Source organism: Nematostella vectensis, chromosome 4, assembly GCF_932526225.1.
Source record: "Nematostella vectensis chromosome 4, jaNemVect1.1, whole genome shotgun sequence".
NCBI classification, from domain to species: Eukaryota; Metazoa; Cnidaria; class Anthozoa; order Actiniaria; family Edwardsiidae; genus Nematostella; species Nematostella vectensis.
The window spans coordinates 13,928,401-13,940,751 of record NC_064037.1 but is presented as its reverse complement, the minus strand read 5'-3'; the positions used below and the strand labels follow the sequence as shown (position 1 = coordinate 13,940,751).

The 12,351-nt window shown below is 45.8% G+C and overlaps 1 protein-coding gene across 1 annotated transcript in view; it reads left to right on the top strand.

Annotated features, from left to right (window-relative positions):
• Positions 1–12,351, top strand: part of LOC5510920 (eIF-2-alpha kinase activator GCN1) — a 50,103-nt gene that overhangs the window by 34,957 nt on the left and 2,795 nt on the right. Inside the window, exons 42-52 of the mRNA XM_001631321.3 lie at positions 39–254; positions 677–841; positions 1,207–1,461; positions 3,868–4,011; positions 5,170–5,283; positions 5,568–5,723; positions 5,939–6,052; positions 6,694–6,924; positions 7,855–8,048; positions 8,192–8,306; positions 8,383–8,479. Of these exons, the coding sequence (XP_001631371.3) occupies positions 39–254; positions 677–841; positions 1,207–1,461; positions 3,868–4,011; positions 5,170–5,283; positions 5,568–5,723; positions 5,939–6,052; positions 6,694–6,924; positions 7,855–8,048; positions 8,192–8,306; positions 8,383–8,479 (1,801 nt within the window). The remainder of the gene's footprint in view (positions 1–38; positions 255–676; positions 842–1,206; positions 1,462–3,867; positions 4,012–5,169; positions 5,284–5,567; positions 5,724–5,938; positions 6,053–6,693; positions 6,925–7,854; positions 8,049–8,191; positions 8,307–8,382; positions 8,480–12,351) is intronic.

The window sequence follows — 12,351 nt, the reverse complement described above, 5'->3', positions numbered from 1 at the left end:
GTGTTCATATTCATAATCATATGGCTTTGCTTTTCTAGAAAATTATTGCTGCGCTGGGACTAGAGCGCCGTAACCGGGTGTTGGCCGGTTTGTACATGGGACGGTCCGACGTCTCGCTGATCGTCCGTCAAGCCGCTCTACACGTCTGGAAGGTCGTCGTCCCCAATACCCCTCGCATCTTGAGGGAGATCCTCTCCACACTGTTCTCCCTGCTACTGGGATGCCTCGCTAGCAAGAGCTACGACAAGAGACAGGTCAGTACTGGGGCTCTAAAGGTCTGTGTTGCAAGTTGCTGGGGCTGTGTTGCGAGTTGCTAGGGTGTGTTGCAAGTTGCTGGGGGTGTGTTGCGAGTTGCTAGGGTGTGTTGCGAGTTGCTGGGGGTGTGTTGCGAGTTGTTGGGGTTGTGTTGTGAATTTCTGGGGGTGTTGGGAGTTGTTGGGGTTGTGTTGTGAATTTCTGAGGTGTTTTTCGAGTTACTGGGGGCGTGTCCTGTCAGTTGCGCATCAATTTTTATTTTATTTGTCTTAAGCCACACACACAAGAGCGATAAGTACAGTATGATGAGTACATTGTGCCGATAATTTTGTTGTGCGTGTTCGTGTGCAATATGATTGTGACTATATCGTATGCCGCCCGGACTGAAGCGTGTTCTAACCTTGCTTGCCCACATGTTAAGGTCGCCGCCCGCACACTGGGTGACTTGGTCCGCAAGCTTGGTGAGCGTGTGCTGCCCGAGATCATCCCGATACTCGAGAGAGGTCTGAAGAGCAGCAAAAGCAACGAACGTCAAGGCGTGTGCGTAGGGCTGAGTGAAATCATCGGATCGACAAGCAAAGACCAGGTGTGTTGTCACAACAGTTTTTGGGCCCTTATTATTGGAGAAGGAGGAGGAAAGGGGGGCTTCACGAAGATGGGGGAGAGGGGGGCAATCAGATGATCGACGAGCAAAAACCAGGTGTCACAACGGTGTTATCGCCCGAATAATTGAATGAAAGGGGGGGGGGGGGAGGTTGACTAATGTCAGGGGGTGGAGGTGAAATCATAGGCAAAGACCAGGTATGGTGTAACACAGTGATGGGGCCCGTATACTTAAAGGAGAAGGAGGGGGGGGGGGGGGGGTGGGGTGTGGAGGGGGAAAAAGTGGCTCTTCACTGGAAAAAAGTGACCCTGCTGAAAAGAGTTCTAAACACCGCCCCTGTCTCTCAGGTGACCCAGTACGTCGACTCTCTCATCCCCACCGTGCGCCACGCCCTGTGTGACCCGCTCCCTGAAGTACGCGCAGCGGCCGCCAAGACATTCGACAACCTGTACCACACGATCGGCCACAAGGCGCTAGAAGACATCTTGCCCGATCTTCTAGTCAAAATGGACGATCCAGCCATGGCGGAGTACGCCCTGGACGGGTTACGCCAAGTTATGCAGATCAAGAGTCGGGTTGTACTGCCCTTCCTGGTGCCCAAGGTAAGGGGGTTAATGAAGGCCAATCACGCCGCCATTTTACCCTCCCGTTCAATGGCGAGTCACACAAAGAATCCATTTCCATCGGCTAATTCGAGCGAGTAACCAAGATATTTTCAATCAGATATCGTTAAAAAGGTATCAGACTTCATTTGTAGATTGTTATTTTTTTGCGAACAAACCGCAGAATTTTTAATTATAAGCAATAACAAAGGAGTGGTTGATCGGCATTCTTTAAAGACTTGTGTGACACTTTTGTTTGGGATTTATTTTGATATTGAGATATTATCTTGCTATTAGCTTTATTAGCTTAAGAATCATGCGATCATTTTCGATGTTTGGGCAAACTAGACTTTACTGAAGTTGACAAATTTGGGATCAAAATTTGATGATGTTGAATTTCGGCGCAAAAGGACGGAATTTTAGCGGTTTCAGAACACACGCGGCCTTCGCCGTCAAAAAAAGTCTACGGCACTATTTGACTTTTGCTGTAGTGCGCTTTCAATCAATATGCTCTTGACCAATCACAGTCCAAAGCCGCGTGTGTTCTGAAACCGCTATAGAAAAAATTATAAACTGATACCTTCCAATGCATTCCAATGCATCAAAACAAGCAAATAATTCACTAGATTGACTGAACTTTAAAGAACGATCGATTGAGCTGGTAGTCTTGCAAGACAACACGTATTTTCTATCACCGATTGTTCAATTTATTTTAATAATGTCGACCAACCATTCCTTTTATTTGCATCATCTGAAACAGTCCCTGCAAAAAAAAAAAAAGGATTTACGGTCTACGTTTTTTTGAATATATCTCAGCTATTTGCCTGAATTATCCGATGGATATAGATGTTTTTTGCCATTTATTGTTTGTAAGAACAAACGTAAAATAGCGGCGTGGCTGTCCCCTTATTAAGAGCCCTCGTCAACCAAACCTTTGTTATTGGTTTTATCTGATATTGGAAGGCTCATAATGTGCTAAAAAAAAAACCTCGAAATAACCATCTAACAAAGGGCTCTGTGAGCCAACTCGTGAATGCAAATTTGTTTTTCTAGTTATTTTCATGTGTGCAAAAAAATCATATACAGGATGGATTTTAAACAAAGAATGAACACATCCAAAATGCTGGGAGTACATAACAATGTTCTTTCTTTTCGATGTGGTGAAACACCAAGAACAGTTTGATTATTTATTATTTCTTTCCGATGTGGTGAAACACCAAGAACAGTTTGATTATTTATTATTATCATAAAAAGTAAAAAAAAAAAAAAATTGGACGTCATAAGTAGGGATCGAACCTCCGGTCTCTGACGTCTTAGACAAGCAACAGAACCACTATACCACCGAGGCATTGCCGAAGTAACCTCTGAGTAAAATTAGTTTTTATCCTAATTGGTATCTCACCGTTCGAACTGCTTTTGCTAGTATGTCAAATTTCGCCCTATTCTCTTCGGAAACAAAAGTTAAATACCCGACATAATTAATCAAGCTACAGTCATATGTATTTTAAGCATGTCAACATTCTAGAAATTCGCAAAATCGTTATTGATCGTTTCTTGATGAATAAGCGTGTTTGAACGAGTTTTGTTTGATATTTAGCACTTAATTTATAAAAAAAGAATTATGGAAAAAACAACTTATGAAAGTCCATACTGTTTTTCTTGACCTGCAAACAGAGGCTTTCTTTTATTACCCTGCAAAAGAAGGCCCTGCTAACAGAGGCTTTTCCCTTGTGTTTCTCTGACTTTAAAAGTCGTAGCTTTGGCTATCCGCTCTTTCAGCACAAAATCACTCTTTCAGCACAAATTCAAACAAATAATGCGAAAACCCAGAGACGCGAATCTTCAAGTACTAGGAGAAGGAGAATACAAAGCTTTGCTAGCATTTTACTTGTTTTGTAAACTAACAACTTGAATTGGACTGAACCGTAGAAGATCGATTGACGTCAGTGACGAAGGCGCATGCGCACGCTCAACCCACATTGAAGACTTTTCTGTAAAAACTAGCTTATATATAATTTACGGCTATGACACGTAATGACCGTAGCGGTCACAGGTCGATGACAAGGATCTAATAATTGCTGTGTTGCGAAAGCACAGAAGTCGTGACGATCGTATCGTCTCAATCGTGTCGTCTTTACAAGAAACATCGTGTGATCCACAAAAAGTTTACGGATGAACGATCTGACGGTCCGACGATCGAGTGACACAGAAGTCCCTCCAATAACTCGTAAATGCTTTGCAAGCATTCACGAGTTAAAAACAAAGTCGAATACTTTATTTGCCACATTCAATCGAAAATATCGCAGTTGCACCCCCAGGCGATAGAAATGGATGCTTTTTCACACTTAGTACTTTGCTAGGATGATACCAGTATATTATAATGGTATACTATTGATTCCCTTCCAGCTGATCACGCCGCCTGTGAATTCCCGTGCACTGGCCATCTTGTCTGCTGTAGCTGACGAGTCCCTCACGAGGCATCTGAACAAGATCCTCCCAGCTCTGCTGAACGCCATGCAGGAGTCCCAAGGCACAGAGTCCCACGAAGAGGTAAGTAAATATGAGGCTTTTTGGCGAAAGAGTTAGAGCAAACCTGAGGGTCAGACACTTCAGGGTGAGAGAACAGAGATTGCGTGACAGAAAAGAGAGTGTGACAGAACAGAGATTGCGTGACAAAAAAGAGAGTGTGTGACAGAACAGAAATTGCGTGACAGAAAAGAAAGTGTGATAGAACAGAGAGTGCGTGACAGAAAAGAGTGTGTGTGACAGAACAGAGATTGCATAACAGGAAAGAGTGTGTGTGACAGAACAGAGATTGCGTGACAGAAAAGAAAGTGTGATAGAACAGAGAGTGCGTGACAGAAAAGAAAGTGTGATAGAACAGAGATTGCATAACAGGAAAGAGTGTGTGTGACAGAACAGAGATTGCGTGACAGAAAAGAAAGTGTGATAGAACAGAGAGTGCGTGACAGAACAGTGAGTGCGTGACAGAGAACAGAGAGTGCGTGACAAAACAGAGGGTGCGTTGAAGGACAGAGAGTGCGTGACAGGACAGAGAGTGCGTCTGGTCATCTGTTAATACCGCGCTGTGTTGCATTGTTATCTTGAGTTGTTATGAGAATGCACGGTCGAGTTGACTTGGTTATGCTGCGGTATTTATCTTCACCTCTTCTCTATATTTTTTTCTTAAAGTCAGTCAATCCGATTTGCATGACGCGTGGTTTTGTAGGCTATGAAAACCCCATGCATGTGAATTAAATCCGTTTGAATCATGCTGAAAAACAATCCATCTTACAATAAAATGGACTCGATTATATTTCTACGATATCAAACGATGCTGGGTAAGTTATATTTTTCAAAATGACGGGAGTTCTAAACATTTAAAACAAAAATAAAACAACAGTGTCACGCAAGTCGGATTCACGGACTTGAAATCCCGGTGGTAAGTTTGCGAACAAGCAGTAGATACCGTCAAGCCTATTCTCGATAGCAAATCTCACTCCAAGCACATTTCGAGGTTATCTTACTGGATTGGAGAACAAAATTAGGTCTTTTCAGTTCCTATAATTTTTATTCTTAAATTTCTGTCCAAATTGAGGAACATCTCCCCTCTTGGACTCCCTCCCCCTAAACACACTTCTAAGATGTCCAAAATTCTCTAAAAAGTGAATTATGTAATAATACTTATTGTTGTGTTGCATTTTCCAGGAGCTTGAATCCGCCAAGAAGCTTGTCCTGTCTGTCGAGGACGATGCTGGTGTCCGGACCGTTATCGAGGAACTGATTGAGTCTTCCAAGAACTCCAACCCAGGAATACGCAAAGTGAGCATTCCCCATTTTCTATGGCGACAAAGTAATAATAAATCACTCATAGCGATGCATTATGTAGAGCAGATGTGGGAATACCCCTTTATATATGATGACAAAAAAACACTTATCGCTCTAGCGCGGAGCTGTAGCAGGCCTGAAAATATACAGAAACATTAAAGGGGAGAGGGAATGTGGCCTTCGTGCTTCTCCGCCTGCTACCGCCATGTAGCGAAGTATTAAGAGTATGGATCCCCAGACAGGAGCTTTAAACCTATGTTGTTATCTTTCCTTCTCAGTCTGCTGTCACTTTACTGCACACATTCTGTAGCGAGACGAGCAGTGACTTCACGGAATTCGTGCCTAACCTGTTCCGCTACTCCCTTCACCTCATGAACGACACCGACATAGACGTGGTCACAGGAAGTTGGGATCTTCTGCAAGCCGTCACCAAGGTGAGCTTGCCTATTTCGTTTGTTACCGCTTTAAATCGAGCTCCATCTGCTCGTTTTTAGACAATAATGATGAAAAGGTGTACATATTTGAAAGGTAAAAGGTCATTTAACAAACCTGGATGGTTGCCATTGTTATTTCGTGTGCTTTAATTTGTGTTTGAGCGTCCAAAAGAACGCTTATATGACGTTTAACCGTGACATGGATCATCTTCCAGAGTCTCGATGCTAGTGATCAGCTGTCATACATCGCGCCTCTCAGGCAGGCCATCAAGTACGTGGCGGATGAGGTCAAGGGGGATGATCTTCCTGGCTTCTGCCTGCCAAAGAAGGTATGGCTCAGCCGCTTAAGCAGCGCACAGACTACTCGCACAAATGTTAGAAAATCTCTTAGATGCGCACGTCTAAAAGCAGTAGCTCTCACCAAGTTCTTGCACAGATGTAAGAAGATATCTAAGACGCGCACATCTATAAGCAGTAGCTCTCACCAAGTTCTTGCACAGATGTAAGAAGATATCTTAGATGCGCACAATTTAAAGTAGTACTTGCAAGTTCTAAGAAGATATGTTAGCTGCACGCACATTAGAGCTGTACTCGCACAGATGTAAGATGATATGTTTGATTCACACATCTTAAAGCAGTCCTCGTACAGTTGTAAGAAGATATAAGAAAATGGGTTCACCGGTCGTTATTTCACCACGTAGTTCGTACACTGTGAACGAACTTGAAACTATCTTGAGTTCGTCGTTCGATCTTTCAAGTTCGTAAGATCGAACGCTGGCGAAAAAACGTCTAATGAACTAAATAAACGGAAAAAATCTAATTTTCGGTAATTTAGATTATATAGTAAGATAAGTCAAGACGGCTTACTCCATACTCGTGTTTTTAAAGCTTTGAGCAGACTCACAGCCTCTGCCGGCCCTATAGTGTTATTATTAGGTGCATGGTGCTATTAATGCTTTCTCCTCATCAGGGTATAACCCCTGTCCTGCCGATATTCCGTGAGGGGATCCTGAATGGCACCCCTGAGCTGAAGGAGCAGGCCGCGTATGGCCTGGGCGAGGTCATAAGCCTGACAAGCGCTGCAGCCCTCCGACCATCTGTGGTTAACATCACAGGTCCTCTCATCCGTATCCTTGGCGACCGCTTCAGCTGGAACGTCAAGGTGGCAGTGCTTCAGACGCTCGGATTGCTGCTAGGAAAGGTTAGTCATGCACACATGACAGTTGCTAGGGAAGGTTAGTCACGCACACATGACAGTTGCTAGGGAAGGTTGGTCACGCACACATGACAGTTGTTAGGGAAGGTTAGTCCCGCACACATGACAGTTGCTAGGGAAGGTTAGTCACGCACACATGACAGTTACTAAGGAAGGTTAGTCACACACACATGACAGTTGCTAGGGAAGGTTAGTCACGCACACATGACAGTTGCTAAGGAAGGTTAGTCACGCACACATGACAGTTGCTAGGAAAGATAAGTCACGCACACATGACAGTTGCTAGGAAAGGTTAGTCAAGCACACATGACAGTTGCTAGGGAAGGTTAGTAATGCACACATGAAGGTTGCTAGGGAAGGTTAGTCACGCACACATGACAGTTGCTAGGAAAGGTTAGTCACGCACACATGACAGTCGCTAGGAAAGGTTGGCCACGCACGCATGACAGTTGCTAGGAAAGGTTGGTCACGCACGCATGACAGATGCTAGGAAAGGTGGTCACGCACACATGACAGTTGCTAGGAAAGGTTGGTCACGCACACATGACAGTCGCTAGGAAAGGTTGGTCACGCACGCATGACAGTTGCTAGGAAAGGTGGTCACGCACACATGACAGTCACTAGGAAAAGTTGGTCACACACGCATGACAGTTGCTAGGAAAGGTTGGTCATGCACGCATGACAGTCGCTAGGAAAAGTTTGTCACGCACGCATGACAGTCGCTAGGAAAGGTTTGTCACGCACTTTTCACACTTGCTAGGGAAGCTCAGTAACTACAGGGGAAGGCTGTTACTAGGTTAGTCGTCACTACAACCGGTTAGCGATTGAAGTTTAGATTAGGACCAAGTCACTTCAAATCTCCATTTCATGTCACGTCAGATAGAACTTAAATGAATGAATGGATGCTTGATTCAGGTCGGTGCGATGCTGAAGCCGTTCCTACCCCAGCTCCAGACCACCTTCATCAAGGCTCTCAACGACCCCAACAAGACAGTACGACTCCAGGCGGCCGCCGCACTGCAACAACTGGTGGTGCTGCACACACGCGTGGACCCCCTGTTCACTGAGCTACAAAACGGCGTGAAGAACACCGAGGATGATACTATCAGGTGAGACAGTACAGCCAGTGAGCCAGTTTTGTACATCACGAGCCGGTAAGAAAATGCCTAAGAAATTACTTGGTTGTACTGGCAAGCTAAGGTAGCAGGAGCGGATCTGATTCCAAAGCACTAACGCCTCTTGTTCTTTGAAGGGAAACGCTACTTCAAGCACTGCGAGGGGTGATCGCCGCCGCGGGGCAAAAGATGGGCGAGGCCGTGCGCAAAACGTTGACGGCGACACTGTTGAGCTTACTTGGTCATGGAGAGGTGAGAAGAGATAGACGACTCTGTCGATACACCAGGTCAATATTCTGACATTGTGGAGTATTTTTTTGACGTGCAGAATAGCATCCGCGTGGCGGCGGGGGGGTGCGTTGGCTCGATGGCGCTTATCGTCCCTGACGAAGAGCTGGATGGTATTGTCAATGACAACCTTACAGGTGAGTGGTGAACCCCCCGGAGAAATAAGATGAGCATCAAATAAAAATTTCAATTTCTTCAAATAAGTCATATTATTAGAGTACGACGTTTCATTTCATTTTTCATTTTATTTGTTGCTACATATAATTACAAATATTTACATTTATTAAGCTGAAAAAAATCTTGGGCGGCGAGGAGTCCCTTTGAAACCATCAGGATTTTGTGGGTAGGGGAGCTATAGAAAAAGAATGAGCTATTGTCACGGGTGTACGATCAAACACTAAATACTTTTTCATGGAGAATCGAAAATTTGATTGAAACGACTTAAGACTAGGCAAGGAGTATTTCGTCGTGATCTGATACGCCATGGTAAACATAGAAATTACAATTATTAGAAATACCAACTTTAATGGCTAAATGCAGCAAGATTTTTGGTCAAGAATATGACTAGGACGGCAGCACTTCGGGCAAATAGATTTCCAAATTACATACATTATCAGTATTGAAGTAGTTTGGAGGGCCAGGCTTTATCTGGCTACTTGGCTATCTTGACTAATCTGTCTGCTAGTCTGTTTTTAAAAGAGAGTAAGGATGACTTAGCGCGCACAGGGGGTATTTTAACAACTCGGAAATGCGATTGAAAACAGAATTTTGGAAGCGTCAAGTTAGGGGGATAGCTCCATCAAGGTAATCAGAAAAAGGAATTTTAAAATTTCCTTCGGGAAACAAGCTCCTTTATCTCGTGCTAGTAGGAAATAGGAAGCAAGTTGCAGGGGGCGTGTCTAGAGAAAAATGCAGGGTGGGTCCAGGGCAGTGAAACATTATAAGCGGAACTGTTATGCTCAAAATGACGTCTTAGCTGCCATAATAGGTCGCCAGATCCGTCTAAAAACTTTTTCTTCCCGAATATACACCGACAATTAAAGCCGCATTGTCACTAGTTTATTTCCGGTCGATTACGTAACAATATCCGATGATGATTAACGGAAAACGCGAAAAATATTTCAAAATATTTAAAGCAGTGTGTCTATTGGAAGTTTCTTTGAGGATGTGACTCATAATTTAGAGCGGATGGCCTGTTTAATATCTCCGATTCTAATAGATTCTTTTGTCTTTTAACGGTTGAGGTTTGCGTCGGACCTCCGGAAGTAAACTGGTGACAATGCGGCTTTAAACGTCAAATAATTTCAGTGCTCACCATCGTAGTATACATGAGCAGGTGTGATAGCCAAGGCGTGATAGCCAAGGCGTGATAGCCAAGGTGTGATAGCCAAGGTGAGATAGCCAAGGCGTGATAGCCAAGGTGAGATAGCCAAGGTGTGATAGCCAAGGCGTGATAGCCAAGGCGTGATAGCCAAGGTGAGATAGCCAAGGTGAGATAGCCAAGGTGAGATAGCCAAGGTGTGATAGCCAAGGTGAGATAGCCAAGGTGTGATAGCCAAGGTGTGATAGCCAAGGTGAGATAGCCAAGGTGTGATAGCCAAGGTGAGATAGCCAAGGTGTGATAGCCAAGGTGTGATAGCCAAGGTGAGATAGCCAAGGCGTGATAGCCAAGGCGTGATAGCCAAGGTGAGATAGCCAAGGTGAGATAGCCAAGGTGAGATAGCCAAGGTGAGATAGCCAAGGTGAGATAGCCAAGGTGTGATAGCCAAGGTGTGATAGCCAAGGCGTGATAGCCAAGGTGTGATAGCCAAGGTGAGATAGCCAAGGTGAGATAGCCAAGGTGAGATAGCCAAGGTGTGATAGCCAAGGTGTGATAGCCAAGGTGAGATAGCCAAGGTGTGATAGCCAAGGCGTGATAGCCAAGGTGTGATAGCCAAGGTGAGATAGCCAAGGCGTGATAGCCAAGGTGAGATAGCCAAGGCGTAATAGCCAAGGCGTGATAGCCAAGGTTTGATAGCCAAGGTTTGATAGCCAAGGTGTGATAGCCAAGGTGAGATAGCCAAGGTGAGATAGCCAAGGTGTGATAGCCAAGGCGTGATAGCCAAGGTGAGATAGCCAAGGTGAGATAGCCAAGGTGAGATAGCCAAGGTGTGATAGCCAAGGTGAGATAGCCAAGGTGAGATAGCCAAGGCGTGATAGCCAAGGTGAGATAGCCAAGGTGTGATAGCCAAGGTGTGATAGCCAAGGTGTGATAGCCAAGGTGAGATAGCCAAGGTGTGATAGCCAAGGTGAGATAGCCAAGGTGTGATAGCCAAGGCGTGATAGCCAAGGTGAGATAGCCAAGGTGTGATAGCCAAGGCGTGATAGCCAAGGTGAGATAGCCAAGGCGTGATAGCCAAGGTGAGATAGCCAAGGTGTGATAGCCGAGGTGTGATAGCCGAGGTGTGATAGCCAAGGTGTGATAGCCAAGGTGTGATAGCCAAGGCGTGATAGCCAAGGTGTGATAGCCAAGGTGAGATAGCCAAGGTGTGATAGCCAAGGTGAGATAGCCAAGGTGAGATAGCCAAGGTGAGATAGCCAAGGTGAGATAGCCAAGGTGAGATAGCCAAGGTGTGATAGCCAAGGTGTGATAGCCAAGGTGTGATAGCCAAGGTGTGATAGCCAAGGTGTGGTAGCCAAGGCGTGATAGCCAAGGTGTGATAGCCAAGGTGAGATAGCCAAGGTGTGATAGCCAAGGCGTGATAGCCAAGGTGTGATAGCCAAGGCGTGATAGCCAAGGTGAGATAGCCAAGGTGTGATAGCCAAGGTGAGATAGCCAAGGTGTGATAGCCAAGGTGTGATAGCCAAGGCGTGATAGCCGAGGTGTGATAGCCAAGGCGTGATAGCCAAGGTGAGATAGCCAAGGTGTGATAGCCAAGGTGTGATAGCCAAGGTGAGATAGCCAAGGTGTGATAGCCAAGGCGTGATAGCCAAGGTGAGATAGCCAAGGCGTGATAGCCAAGGTGAGATAGCCAAGGTGTGATAGCCAAGGTGTGATAGCCGAGGTGTGATAGCCAAGGTGTGATAGCCAAGGTGTGATAGCCAAGGCGTGATAGCCAAGGCGTGATAGCCAAGGTGTGATAGCCAAGGTGAGATAGCCAAGGTGAGATAGCCAAGGTGAGATAGCCAAGGTGAGATAGCCAAGGTGAGATAGCCAAGGTGAGATAGCCAAGGTGTGATAGCCAAGGTGTGATAGCCAAGGTGTGATAGCCAAGGTGTGATAGCCAAGGTGTGGTAGCCAAGGCGTGATAGCCAAGGTGTGATAGCCAAGGTGAGATAGCCAAGGTGTGATAGCCAAGGCGTGATAGCCAAGGTGTGATAGCCAAGGCGTGATAGCCAAGGCGTGATAGCCAAGGTGAGATAGCCAAGGTGTGATAGCCAAGGTGAGATAGCCAAGGTGTGATAGCCAAGGTGTGATAGCCAAGGCGTGATAGCCGAGGCGTGATAGCCGAGGCGTGATAGCCAAGGCGTGATAGCCAAGGCGTGATAGCCAAGGTGAGATAGCCAAGGTGAGATAGCCAAGGTGTGATAGCCATGGTGTGATAGCCAAGGTGAGATAGCCAAGGCGTGATAGCCAAGGCGTGATAGCCAAGGTGAGATAGCCAAGGCGTGATAGCCAAGGCGTGATAGCCAAGGTGAGATAGCCAAGGTGTGATAGCCAAGGCGTGATAGCCAAGGTGAGATAGCCAAGGTGTGATAGCCAAGGTGTGATAGCCAAGGTGAGATAGCCAAGGTGTGATAGCCAAGGTGTGATAGCCAAGGTGTGATAGCCAAGGTGTGATAGCCAAGGCGTGATAGCCAAGGTGTGATAGCCAAGGTGAGATAGCCAAGGTGAGATAGCCAAGGTGTGGTAGCCAAGGCGTGATAGCCAAGGTGTGATAGCCAAGGTGAGATAGCCAAGGCGTGATAGCCAAGGTGTGATAGCCAAGGCGTGATAGCCAAGGCGTGATAGCCAAGGTGTGATAGCCAA